The 12,493-nt window shown below is 41.9% G+C and overlaps 1 protein-coding gene and 1 non-coding gene across 2 annotated transcripts in view; both read left to right on the top strand.

The window, feature by feature from the left end:
* The window catches only part of sspo (SCO-spondin), a 96,780-nt gene extending 87,852 nt beyond the window's left edge, over window positions 1-8,928 (top strand). The window contains exons 117-118 of the mRNA XM_042214465.1: window positions 3,586-3,736; window positions 8,632-8,928. Of these exons, the coding sequence (XP_042070399.1) occupies window positions 3,586-3,736; window positions 8,632-8,654 (174 nt within the window). The 3' untranslated portion in view covers window positions 8,655-8,928. The remainder of the gene's footprint in view (window positions 1-3,585; window positions 3,737-8,631) is intronic.
* A 2,685-nt stretch (window positions 8,929-11,613) lies between these two features.
* The window catches only part of LOC102292570, a 27,964-nt gene continuing 27,084 nt past the window's right edge, over window positions 11,614-12,493 (top strand). The window contains exons 1-2 of the transcript XR_006053038.1: window positions 11,614-11,879; window positions 12,383-12,493. The exon at window positions 12,383-12,493 is cut by the window's right edge and continues 492 nt beyond it. This is a non-coding gene — a transcript (uncharacterized LOC102292570). The remainder of the gene's footprint in view (window positions 11,880-12,382) is intronic.

Genomic DNA, 12,493 nt, shown 5'->3' with positions numbered 1-12,493 from the left:
GAAACACCTGAAACACATGAAACAGCTGAAACACCTGAAACTCCTGTAACACCTGAAACTCCTGAAATAGCCTAAAAACCTGAAACAGCTGAAACAGCTGAAAGACATGAAAAAGCTGAAACACCTGAAACACATGAAACAGCTGAAAGACCTGAAACAGCCGAAAGACCTGAAACAGCTGAAACAGCTGAAACACATGAAACAGCTGAAAAAGCTGAAACAGCTGAAAGACCTGAAACACCTGAAACACCTGAAACACATGAAACACCGGAAACACCTGAAAGACCTGAAAAAGCTGAAACAGCTGAAACACATGAAACACCGGAAACAGCCGAAACAGCCTCTGAACTTTACTTCCCTGACTGACAATATTTGTAAAGAGTGTTCTTATTCACCCTTCCTGTGCAGGATAACTAGTTTGCATGGGGTCAGCTAGCATCCACAGATGACCCCGTATGATGCATGTCTTAGGGCGTTTTCACACCTGTAGTTTGATTACTTTGCTCCAGATTGGTTTTTTAAACTGTGCCTGTGGTTCGGTTTGTTTTCACACAGAGAACAATCCAAGTGAAATCCAAGCAAACCAAACCAGACTCCGCAAAAGTACAGACTTTCTGTACTTTAGTAGAAGTACAAATACTTCTGTTAAAAAATACTCAGCTAAAAGTTGAAGTACTGATTCAACTTCTTTACTCAAGTAAAAGTAAAAAAGTAGAGACTCTGAAATGTACTCAAAGTAAGAAAGTAAGAGTAGCTCTTTGAGGACATTTCTATTTTTGTGCAAAATAAAAAACATAAATCTGTTTTCTGTTGCTACATTGCAGAGGGCGACTTTTCCTCTGAACAGGAAAATGTGCACAGTCAGGGGTTAAAGTGGATTCAGAAGGTGGGGGAAGATTTTCTTAGTGTACAGGCTGTGATCAGCTGACCTGCTGCTCTTTGTGCATTGTGCAACCCAATTCATTTATAATTGTATTAATATGCAAATTGCATTGACTATGGATCAACAACTACTGATCGAAGACTGTTTATAAGGTTGGGGAAACCTGCAGTCAGCTGAGAGAATCAGCCTTTTGGGATACAGTAACAAAGTATTTGTACTTCATTACTTCCCATGTTTTCATCAACCAGGGGAATCACCCCCTGGAGGCCATTACAAAGCATGAGGGTTTAAGGTTAATGGCTTTACTTTTAAGAGCAACCAGTTATTGCCATCTTTTATGTACAGTTTATGCATCTGCCCTTTAAGTCCCTTTAAATCCCAAAAACTATTAATAAAATCATGATTCAGGGTGTCATCTTTAGCAAATGAGATCATCTCATTTTCTATTTTGTTTTTTCTACTGATGCGAGAGAATTGTCTTTAATTATGGCATCCTGAGCTGAGCATTTGACATCTGTGCTTAAAGATAAACATACAGTTGATGACTTGAAGGCAGGCAAACAGAAATACAAGATATAATATGTGAAGTATCAGGGTGTAAATACAGTAGATGGATGAGTTGAATCTTGTGCAGGGGTAGAGGGATTCTATCTTTTCTTCTTCTTTGATTTTCATTCTTGGTTTTCTGTCTTTTTCATCCTTGTAAGACAGCAGGCTTATCACCTCATCACCATGGTGACTTTGTTCTTCCTTGGCATCTATGCGTCTCCACTGTAAAAATAGAGTCAGTCATGCTGGGAGATCAGTAAAAATAAACATCAGCTCGGCCAAATGTGTCATTACCTCCCGTTACTGTGGCAACCGGGGATGGTAACCGATGACTAGGCAACCCTGTGAAGTCCCCGTCTCATTGATTAGCACGACTGGAAGAAGCAGGAATTCATTACAGTCATCAAGTTTCCCATCACCGGCTGACTTATCGGACACACACACACACACACACACTGTAGACTTTTCAAAGTGTGTGAGAAGTACTAATAACTATTCTTCAGAGGAACTTTTCTTACCTCCTTCCCCTTTTATGTATCATGCGTTGCTACCGTCCTCTGTACTTTTCCACAGTCTCCTTCAGGCTTTGTCTGCATTAATTGGATGCATGAACACAGCTTCCAAAGGCGACCTTCTTTCACTGAGTTACAAACGAGGCTCGATTATTCTCAAATTTCAGGATTTTTGCATGTATCTTTGTTGACTCTGTTATTTGTTATCAGTTGAGTTTGTCATGTAAGCCACCTTAAAAAGACGTAAAGAAGTAAAACATATCTTTCTTGCTCTTGTTATTATTATTATACATTTCACGTTGCTTACAGTATTAAGCCATGTTATAACTACACTGGCTTGTTATGCAGAGATCAACCACGAGATAACAGTTTCTGTGTATCACAGACATCTTAGCATCGCTCAGCTCTTTCTTCATTCTGATTAGGCGATAATGAACACAGTGTATTAAATGACAGGGAGAGTAAGCACGGATCCAACGAAGAAACATTGTGGCGCATGTAGCAGCTGAATGAGATCTTCCTTTGGAACTGTTGGAGAACTAAAAATCTGACTTGTAATCAGTATCAATGCTCTTTTTAAAGCGCTCAGTGAGGAGTCCATGGACACCCTGTTTTACGTAAAGATCAGGGATCTGTCAAAGTCTGTTCTTCACAGCATGTTTCAGGAAGGACGATAGATGTAGATGCTGAGGAGACTGGGAGAGGGTACAAAACCATCTGTAAAGACTTTGAACTCAACCCGTTCACAGTCAGACAGACTCTCTGCAAAGCAAGGAAATTAAAGAATGCTGTTAGCCTCCTCAGCATGGTCGAGCACCACAGATCAGCCCAGCAGCAAACAGGGATGCAGGAGTTTACAAAATAAGAAGCTAAGCTTAGACCTGCCTCACAGTGTCAAATGTTCATGTTCACGAATGCAGGTGGCAGAGATACAAGGAGAAAAGCTGTGCTGCCCATCTGCTGTTTGCAGAGCACACAGATGAGGCAGAGGTCTCTGTGAATAATGCTCTGTGGAAATGTCTTAAAGAAAACCTTTGGTTTAGATGCTAAGAGTGATGTGTGGAGAAAAGAAACATGCATTACAGCACTGGAACCACATCCCATCAGTCACACACGGCCATGGTAGGGCCAAGATTTGGGCTTTTCATCGCCGTCACAACAGCTCACCTTTATTGATGGAGCGATGAGGACTGAATGACAGCAGCAAAGTCAAATGTTAGTGCGTCTGTCTGTGGGCTCACAGGAAGTGAAGCAGAAAGAGACTCACCTCAGCACACGGGTCATACGTTTAACTGGGTTTGCTTTTCTTTGCTACTCTTATTTATGCAGAAACATTTAAAGGCATTCGTTCATTTTTTGTCCTTAATATGCTGCAGTTCTTACACTGTAATCTTCCATCACATAGAATAGAGGGAGGCATCTGCCCTTCCTTATCTGTCCTACTCTTTCCCCTCATTTAAACTTTCTTTTCTGATTGTTTCACTTTCTACTTCCTATTATTTCCCTGATCTCCTCATAAAACCGTCCCCTGCTCTGATTTCAGTTTGTCCTCATCGTATCCAAGTCACCCTCTTGGCTCTTATTTCTCTTTCTGCCCCCAACATTTAGTTACCCTCTCTTCTTTTTACTCTCTCCACGTAGGAGCCATATCTCCAGTCGGTGTGTGAGTGCTGCAGCTACCGCCTGGACCCGAACACCCCGGTGCGCTTCCTCAGCCTGCAGTGTGAGAGTGGAGAGAGCGAGCCGGTTGTCCTGCCAGTCATACACAGCTGCGAGTGCACTAGCTGCCAAGGTGAGGCATAATGGGGCTGATGGATTTGCATGTCCATTTCTCATATCAGTGTGAGATTTAAATATATGCAAAACTTTTCATACAGGCACGAGTGCACACCGGCCTCCACAAGTCAGAGTTTCATCCAATCATCCAGGCTTATACACATCAGGACAGTCATGCAGTCATTTTCAGATGTCTCCTGTAAACACCACCAACCAGTGGAAGCAATCAAGATTTAATAAATGACAGACTTTCAGCTTTATTTCAAGAGATTTTTGAAAAATATTCCTTACATTTAAGTTTTATTAAATTTCCCTTGTTGTTCATTCTTAAATGAAACTCTTTTACAGGCATGTAGTGCTTGAACCGTAAAGGCGATGGACTTTCTTCTTCACTGGATCCACTGTTAGTTGCTGTGTCTTTACTGCCAGGCTCTGTCCTACCAGTTTCGCAGCCTTTGATTCGCTGTGAGCAGAAAGTAAAGCTGTCGATACTTCAGAATTCCTCCTGCTACTTCTATCAACACCTAGTCATGAATAAACACCCTTGACCCACTTCCACTGGCTGTGATAACACTCCACTGTGTTTGACACACTCTTCTCTGCTACAAGTTCATATTCCTAAAAGAAACTTCCAGAACTTGGCAGGCTTTCTTCGATGTTTTCTAGGAAAGTCTTATCCGGTCTTTCTGTCCTCAGCGTTATCAGCGCTTTGCGTCTGTACTTCATTCATGAAGTTGCGTCTTGACAGAACACTGTAGCAATGATGCATCTTCTTGGATAGATATTATGAAGGGAAGAATTCAGTTGTCTTTTGTGATCTTCCAGGAATTTGGGTGTTGCAGAGCTGACTGCTGCATTCCTGCTTTATAAAAATGTAACAAATGTTCCGATCTCTCTGATTAGACCTGGGTTGTTGCTTTCAGTGTAATGGTGAGCTCCCAAGCACAGCCACCAAATGCAAACTCAATCCTGGAAGCAGCTGCTGACCTTTCATCTACTTAATTTGCCATAATGTAATGAGGAAATAGGTTTAGGTTAGACCTATTGCTTATATACAGCCACGAGAGTCACTAACAGGTCTCTCTGCCTAATTTGTCACAGAGTGAGGAGAGATCAGGCCTCACTTGGAACTGCTTGGCAGTTAATTGTGCAATTACTTTTGAGCCTTTGAAAATATGGGAGCATGTATGAAGATGGCTGCAGCTCCTAAAAGGTTAAAGCAAGTTTTTCATATAAGTACATTTCTATTTATACAGCTCAAGATATCAACTTACAAAGGAGAACTAATGAAGACACAGCTGGAGGGCCAGTAGCTCTGCCTCCTTTAGTTCTCAGCCTTGTGTGAAGCACAGAACCTGATCGTTAGACCTCAGGAACCTGCAGGGGTGTTTGCATGGACACGTTTGCTGCTGCTCCAACAGTCACAACCAGAATCTTAAAGTGAGTGAGACACGAGTACTTTGCAGTTGCATTTTCAACACTTGATGTTTGAAGGAGGTTGTTTTGAGAAGAGATGAAATAAGCTTCTAATTCACAGCAGGACACAACAGAGCTCAGGTTGGCCTGGTGTCTTAAGTGAATAAAAGAGCAAGATCGAACCAGAGATTTAACCTGATCATCCAAAGTGAGTCAAAAGCTGCCCCAAGGTTCAGAAATATGGGGACCAGGAGTTCACAGAAATCTGTCAGGGGTGCAAAGGAGGACGTCTCTTTCCTCCTCATGAAGTTAAACAAGGTGGTCAGCCTTCCAGGTTTTAAAAGACCTGCAGCTTAAAACAACGCAGGGCTTAGAGGAGATCTATAACTGAATGTCATCTGCATAGCAGTGATGTCATATGTCCTTAGAAATGTGGCAAAAAGGAAAAGCTATTTTTAAAAAGATGCAGGTAATAAAATGTTGTTTCATCAGGTCGACTAATTTAACCAGGCCGGAGAAAGAAACAGGAAGAATATCAGGCTGAGCTGGGTCACTACGAGAAAACATCGTCCTCTCCGCTCTGACTTCATCCTGCAAAGAAACTTGAAATGAAAGCTATGAACTAGGATCTCATGACTGCCAGAGAATTGAGCATATAAATGGCCAGCATGGTTGTCATGGCGATATGGCCTTTGCTATGGCATAAGGGTTGAGGAACGCCTTAAACATATCACTCATCTTAGTGACACAATTCACGACAAATTTGTTGATCAGAGTCGAATAAGAACTAAATTTGAATGATTGAGTAGCGTGCTGGGCGGGGCGGGGGGGCGGGGTCTCCTCTGTGGCGGGAGAGTGGCTGCTGTGCCAATCAACTCCACCTGGCACTGCTATCTGAGCTCAGCTCCACCTCTCCCCCTACAGCTGAGCTGAAAGCACACCCGCTGCCACAGAGATGATTTCTGTCTGTAAATATTTACTGGACTCATTCGAACAGACTTGGATGAATCTAAACAGTCTGAAGTCTACAACCAAACTTACTGCATGTCAGAAACTAGCAGCAGTTACTGCTCCGTGCAAATAATTTACTTTGAATGCAACTAAGAGTTTCACGTTTGTCCTTGAGGAGTTCTTGTTCTGTAATCAAACTCAAGGCAGCTTTGAAGAGTAAAGCCTGGGTGCCTGTGAAGATGTCACAGTTGAAGCAGCTCCCCTGCGTTTCTGGATCAGACTCGTCTTTAGGTGGAGCTTCAGGCTCATGGCGAGTTTGGGACACACCCTCTATCAGTGATGTCACTTTTGCTATCATCAGTGGTGTGGAAACCTGTTAACGTGGAGAGCAGGTGTTACCTCCATGAATGACATCACAGATTTTGTTACGTGGCACACCCACAGTGGAAACTTTAATAATCCTGTAGTTTGATTCTTGGTGTCTTAATGATCATTGTCTTCAACAACAGTGACGTCCGTCTGTGGCTTCAGGTTATCAGCCAGGCTGCAGTTTCTCTGTGACGACCGTCTGTGTCCATTTGTCCTTTTGCCCCCTCTCAGCATCAGACTTGGTATCTAATATTAAAACAAGGCAGAAGGCTGCATCGGGACGATCGCTCTGAAAGCAGAACAGCTGTCAGTCCTCCATGTTTTCCTCTCCAGCTTACGGGGCAGGGGAGGTGATCTCGTGATTCAGTAGCTTGTAGAACACCTTCAGCAATAATACTTTGTTGTAATCATTTGCTGTTTGTTTATCAGCCTCTCACATCATTGGCCCACTGTTCCTTACATGCTTCAGCTCACTGAGCTTTGCAGGCATGCATTTATTTATAGAAACTTCTCCTGTGGTCCCGCTACAGCATTTCAATTAGGCTGAGGCCTGGACTGTGACTGGGCCGTTGCAGCGCCTCGATCCTGTTCTTTTTTAGCCGTTCTGTTGAACACTTGCAGCTGTGCTTGGGACCTTTGTCTTGTTGTAGGACCCAGTTTCAGTCACACTTCAGGTGTCAGGCTGATGGCTTCATGTTCTCTCTTTGGTATACAGAGGTGTTGCTGCTAGGCTGCTAGAAACCCAGGACCTATGGCTGTAACTCCAAATCATCGCTACACTTGGCAGCTGATTAGGGCTGTTTGTGCTGATATGCTGGTTTATGGTCAAACATCTCTGCTTTGGTGTTGTCTGTCCAAAGGACGTTGTTGTATTCCTTTATCTTATTTTTTCCTTCCAAAAAAAGTCGTACTTGTTCAGCCTTTTTTTATAATGTGGTGAATTTTAAAGCTGAGCATGCTAACTCTTGCCGGGATGAGCTCTTGTGTTTGCTGCAGTTCCTCTGAGCATTGCACGCTGTGACCTTGGAGTGAATTTGCTGGGACGTCCACTTCTGGATAGTCTTTCACACTGTATAAGACTTCAAACTGTTTGGAAATGGGCTTGAACCCTTCCCAGATTGATGGGCAGCAACAGTTGTTGATGTTTTCACCTGACTGTGCATTCGATCACTTGGCTGCTTCTAACCCTCTTGAAGGCTTTAGAGAGGGTGGACTTTGTTTTTTGGCTCAGCTTTTGGTAAATAAATAAAGAAACGGTGCAATGTGTTGCGTTTGGTAGTTCATCTGAGAGAGCGTTTATACTTGTGTGTTAAATCTGTGGCGTAGAAAAATGTGTTTGTCTGTGGAAAAAACACAAAACAAACTATTATTTACATGAAAACACTTATTAGACGGGTCTGCTGTTATTTCTCTCTCACTGTGTGTGTGCACATTGTACATTTTAAGAAACCACCTCACTCTTGTTCAGTGAGGAGCATGCACTGCTGTGGAAAGAAACAGAAACAGAGCCAAAGTGAAAGTGCTGCTCTAACCTTCCGTTTGCAGAAAGCAGCCAATCAGAAAGCAAAAGTCCAAGAATGAAAGTACAGGGCTGGAAATGGGAAGAACATATCCAATTCAAAGACTCAGCCTTCATGTCACAGTTGTTTTTATTACCACCAGGCTGAACCACAAGCGTGTGGTCACTGACACGAGCATTCCTGCAGATTTACACACACACACACATATGCTCACCTTTGCCCGTCATAAATGATTTAATGAAGGGTCCCACCTCTGAAGCAATTATGCTGTACTCCATTCATCAGCATGGCTGATCGCCTCAGTTAATTGGATGGAGCCACATACGACCCCCAGTGCTGCTCCTCCGTGGACATTACATCTGATGGCTTTGGCCGATGGTGCGATCAATCTTTGATAATAACACACACGCACAGACGCGCGCCTATGAATCCATATAACATCGTTCCTACACATCTGCATCTACATTGCACCTGTTTTAATAGAGTTCAGTTTCATCAGGCTCATTTCAGAATTGAGCCAGAAGTCTTTGCACACACTGGGTCTCAATCTGTCATCCTGTACAGGAAGCAGTTTTCTGTTTGCTGAACGTGTTCAGTTCTTTGACGGAGTAGCGGTGAAGATGCGACACCGGCTCACTGTTTCCTTTCTCCGCAGGAGGCGATCTGTCCCGGCGCTGAGCGAGTCTGTTGGACGCGTCTGCGAACGCACCGCAGAGGGAACAGTGTGAAGTCCAAAGCACCAAGGAGCACCTCGCTAAAAGCCAGCTGGGTGATAGATGGAGGATTCTGGGTGGATGGATGGATGAGTGGAAAAAGTCCCTGCTGATAAACACAGTGCTCTGTAGTGCTCAGTCACCAAATGACTGGATCTTACTGCTGATCGTATATTTCTTACATATTCTGCAGCCTGTACATTCTACTGTGTATTTACAGATTAAAGATCCTATGATACAAGTTCTACTGCATTAAAACATGTTTCATGTGTATGTTTGTGTATGCACACGTAGCAGCTACTGAACTGAACAGCTACTAGTCTGGGTTATATTCCCATGTTTACAGTGCAGTGCTGACGGGCTGGTCAATAAATGGACAGCAGGTCAGCTGTCTGTCTTTGAGGAATCCTTTTCTGTTTTAAGCAGTGTTGCAGCAGCACATGCTTCGTTGCTCTGTGGGACGTGGAAAGCACCACGTTAATAAAAGTGCCATTAAAAGTTTATAAGATAAAAGATTATAAGATTGATTTATGATCAATTTCAGGGCTGAGATCACCGACAGATTTCCTTCATACATTCAAATTATGCTGATGTGCTTTTTATTATTATTATTATTAATAATAATAATAATAACAATAATAATAATAATAATAATAATAATAATAATAACAATAATAATAATAATAATAATAATAATAATAACATAATAATAATAATAATAAATAATAATAAAATAATTAACATTAATATAATAATATATGATGAATAATATAATAATCAATATTAATAATAATAATAATAATAATAATAATAATAATGACAATAATAATAAATAATAATAATAATAATATAATATAATAATAATACAACAATAATAATAATAAAATTAATAATAATAATAACAATAATAATAATAATAATAATAATAATAATAATAATAATAATAATAATAATAATAATAATAATAACAATAATAATAATAATAATAATAATAATAATAATAATAATAATAACAACATAATAATAATAATAACAACAATAATAATAATATTAATAATAATAATAATAATATTAATAATAATAATAATAATAATAATAATAATAATAATAATAACAATAATAATAATAATAATAATAATAATAATAATAATAATAGCAGTTTAATACACTGAGAGTAATCACAATGTTCTAATCCAGAGAATTAAGCAGCTTTACTTGCACACTTCAGTAAACTTAACATCTAAAGGATGTAAGTACAATCGCAGAAGCTTCCAGATAAATATCTGCAGCAAACGAGCTGTGCACGCCACAAACATGCTGCTGTTCGTTTCCCTTTTCCTTCGGTTTGCATCAAAGAGCGTTGCTGTCCTGACAGCCTCCTGGCTGTAACGCAAGCCTTCGTTAGATTTAGCGTTCAAGTCCTTTTTAAAATAATGTGCTCATTTCCCCACAGATGAGCTCGTCTCCTGTGTCACCGGGTCTGTTATGGGGAATGCAAAGACAGTAAGATTATACATGATTTAAAACCCATCATCCATCTCTCTGCGTTTCTCTTGGTTACTTCATAAAACCTGCTGCCTGCAGCTTCTACGTCTAACACAACTGGCGGTGTGAAAAACACCGTTTCTGCTGACAGTTTCATTTACTGCGGAGCTGTTTAGCCACGGCTGTAAGGAGATGTAGCTTTTAATGGATGTGTCAAAGTGACGCCCGGAGTTTGTTCTCTTTATTTATTTCAGTCGTTTATCCAATATAATGTAAGGTGCGCACACATTAGGAATTCATCAATGAACTTTAGTTACATATTGATTTTCCTCTCTCATCATCCCCTTCTTGCCTCCTCGGTCCCCTCCTTTCTTCCTCTCCTCGTCCTCTCTTTTCTTGACTAAATAAGGGAGTTTTGAGGGGAAGGCTGACCAGCACGCCTCCTCTGGCTTTCAGCTGCTTCAGTAAATACTGCTGGAAGTAATAAGAGCAGTAACCGCTGCATTTTTAATTCATGCCAAAGACTCACGTTTTGATCGATAGTCTTCGTCCAGCTGCAGGGCTGCAATTTATCACGTGTGACTAATCATTAAAAATATGATGCTGAGGAAAAAAAGGGGGGGGACGCCTTATGGAGCTGTGCAGGACATTTTTGATAAATGCTTCCACGGAGCAGCAGAGGGGCTTCAGGCCTTTGCTTGGCGCTGCTGAAAACAAGGACGTTTTCCTCAGTCGGAGCCCATCACAGGTGAACCGGCTGCAGTCCGGTTCCAATGGACTTCAAGGGATTCAGGAAAACGCTTTGTCTGCTGATGCCTTCAATGCCAGTCGGAAAATTAATACCTCACAGCTAAATTGAAACGATGCTTCAAACAAGGTCATCGTAATTTCACCTCGTTAGTGTCCCCAGCAGCTCACAAACTACTCTTGCTCCCAGTGGCTTTGACAGCAGCGCACACGCGGCTGCATTTTAATACAAAATGACGAGAATTTCATCCGATCTCATCTTTGGGACATAATCAGCATTTCTGTTTCATTTCCCCCACAATGACAATATATATACTACCAACCGTTTATCACAAGAAAACGAGCTTGTCAGTTAAATAATTAACTTGTGACAACATAATAATAACAATAATCATCATCATCATCATTTTGTGTAATTAGATTGTACTGTTGTGTACCATGACAGTATGTGGTTTCATTTCCGACATACAATTTTGTCCTTTTTAGCTAACAGTCTAAATTAATGACACGTTACGCGTTCTTAATGTTTGGAGAACATTCACATATTTAAAGATATTACATGTAAGGCTAAAATAGAGCGGAAGAGCAGGACTGGGTTTCAATCCATCCGCTAGATCCGCAATACCCGACGCTCCGTGAAGGCATCATCCCCAGGTTGACGGAAGGGGGGAACCCTTGTGACGTAGCTGAGCAGGCTGAGTGGTGAATCCCCATCCGACCCTCCCTGAAGCACAATAAAGAAGCACCAGCAACGCGTTTTAAACGGCCTTTCGTTATCCACGGCAAACTCGCTGATTCAGGATCAGCTCAGGCAGAGAGACACGCTTCACTTTGGCGCAGGTGAATGTTCCTTTGTGAGGTATGGATGGAGTCTTTTGTTGCACAGAGACAAGCAGCACAGGAGCGGGCAGAAGGGCGTGGATGTAAACTGAATCCCTCCCATAGCTGCTGAGGACAGGTAATGCAGCACAAAGCCGAACACCTGTTAACAACGGCAGCCTTTCAGAGCTCGTATCCACCATCACCTGCACCACACATTCATTACAACATCATCTTTGTGACAAATGATCTTGTTTTGAGGCATTTAAATCAGTTGCAGTGCTCTTTAATGATATCTGGGCCACATTTTCAGCGACCAAAATCCCCAAACTGCAAAGCTCTTGGAGGTGTAATAAGCAGTTTTTTTCTGGGGTGAGGAGAGCAGGGATGGCCGAGAGCGCGCTCCTTCTCCTCCACCCATCAAAGGTTGGCTATCTCGCTCCTGATGCGCAAAGGGTTAAAAAGAGACGCAGTTAGAAGCCAGTGGAGCTGAAGTCATCTGGCAGAGCGCACAGCGAGATGGAGGAGAGAGATACAGTCAACACCTCCTAAAAAAACACTGATCTAGGACGCTTCGGGCTGCTGTTCTTGAGCTCTGCTGTTTTCATGTAACCAATCCGGTGTTCTTCATTTCCTCCCCAGTGAAACGCGCTGAGCTTCAGGTGGCGAAGAGGAGGAGGTGGAATAAGAGAGGAATAAAGACGCGCAGCTCAGCGCCAGAGCCATGGCTCCACAGAGGTTCGTCGGAAAGCT

This window comes from Haplochromis burtoni, unplaced genomic scaffold, assembly GCF_018398535.1.
Source record: "Haplochromis burtoni strain Fernald_Lab_line unplaced genomic scaffold, NCSU_Asbu1 Contig_569, whole genome shotgun sequence".
NCBI classification, from domain to species: Eukaryota; Metazoa; Chordata; class Actinopteri; order Cichliformes; family Cichlidae; genus Haplochromis; species Haplochromis burtoni.
This window is presented reverse-complemented; position numbering and strand designations above follow the sequence as displayed.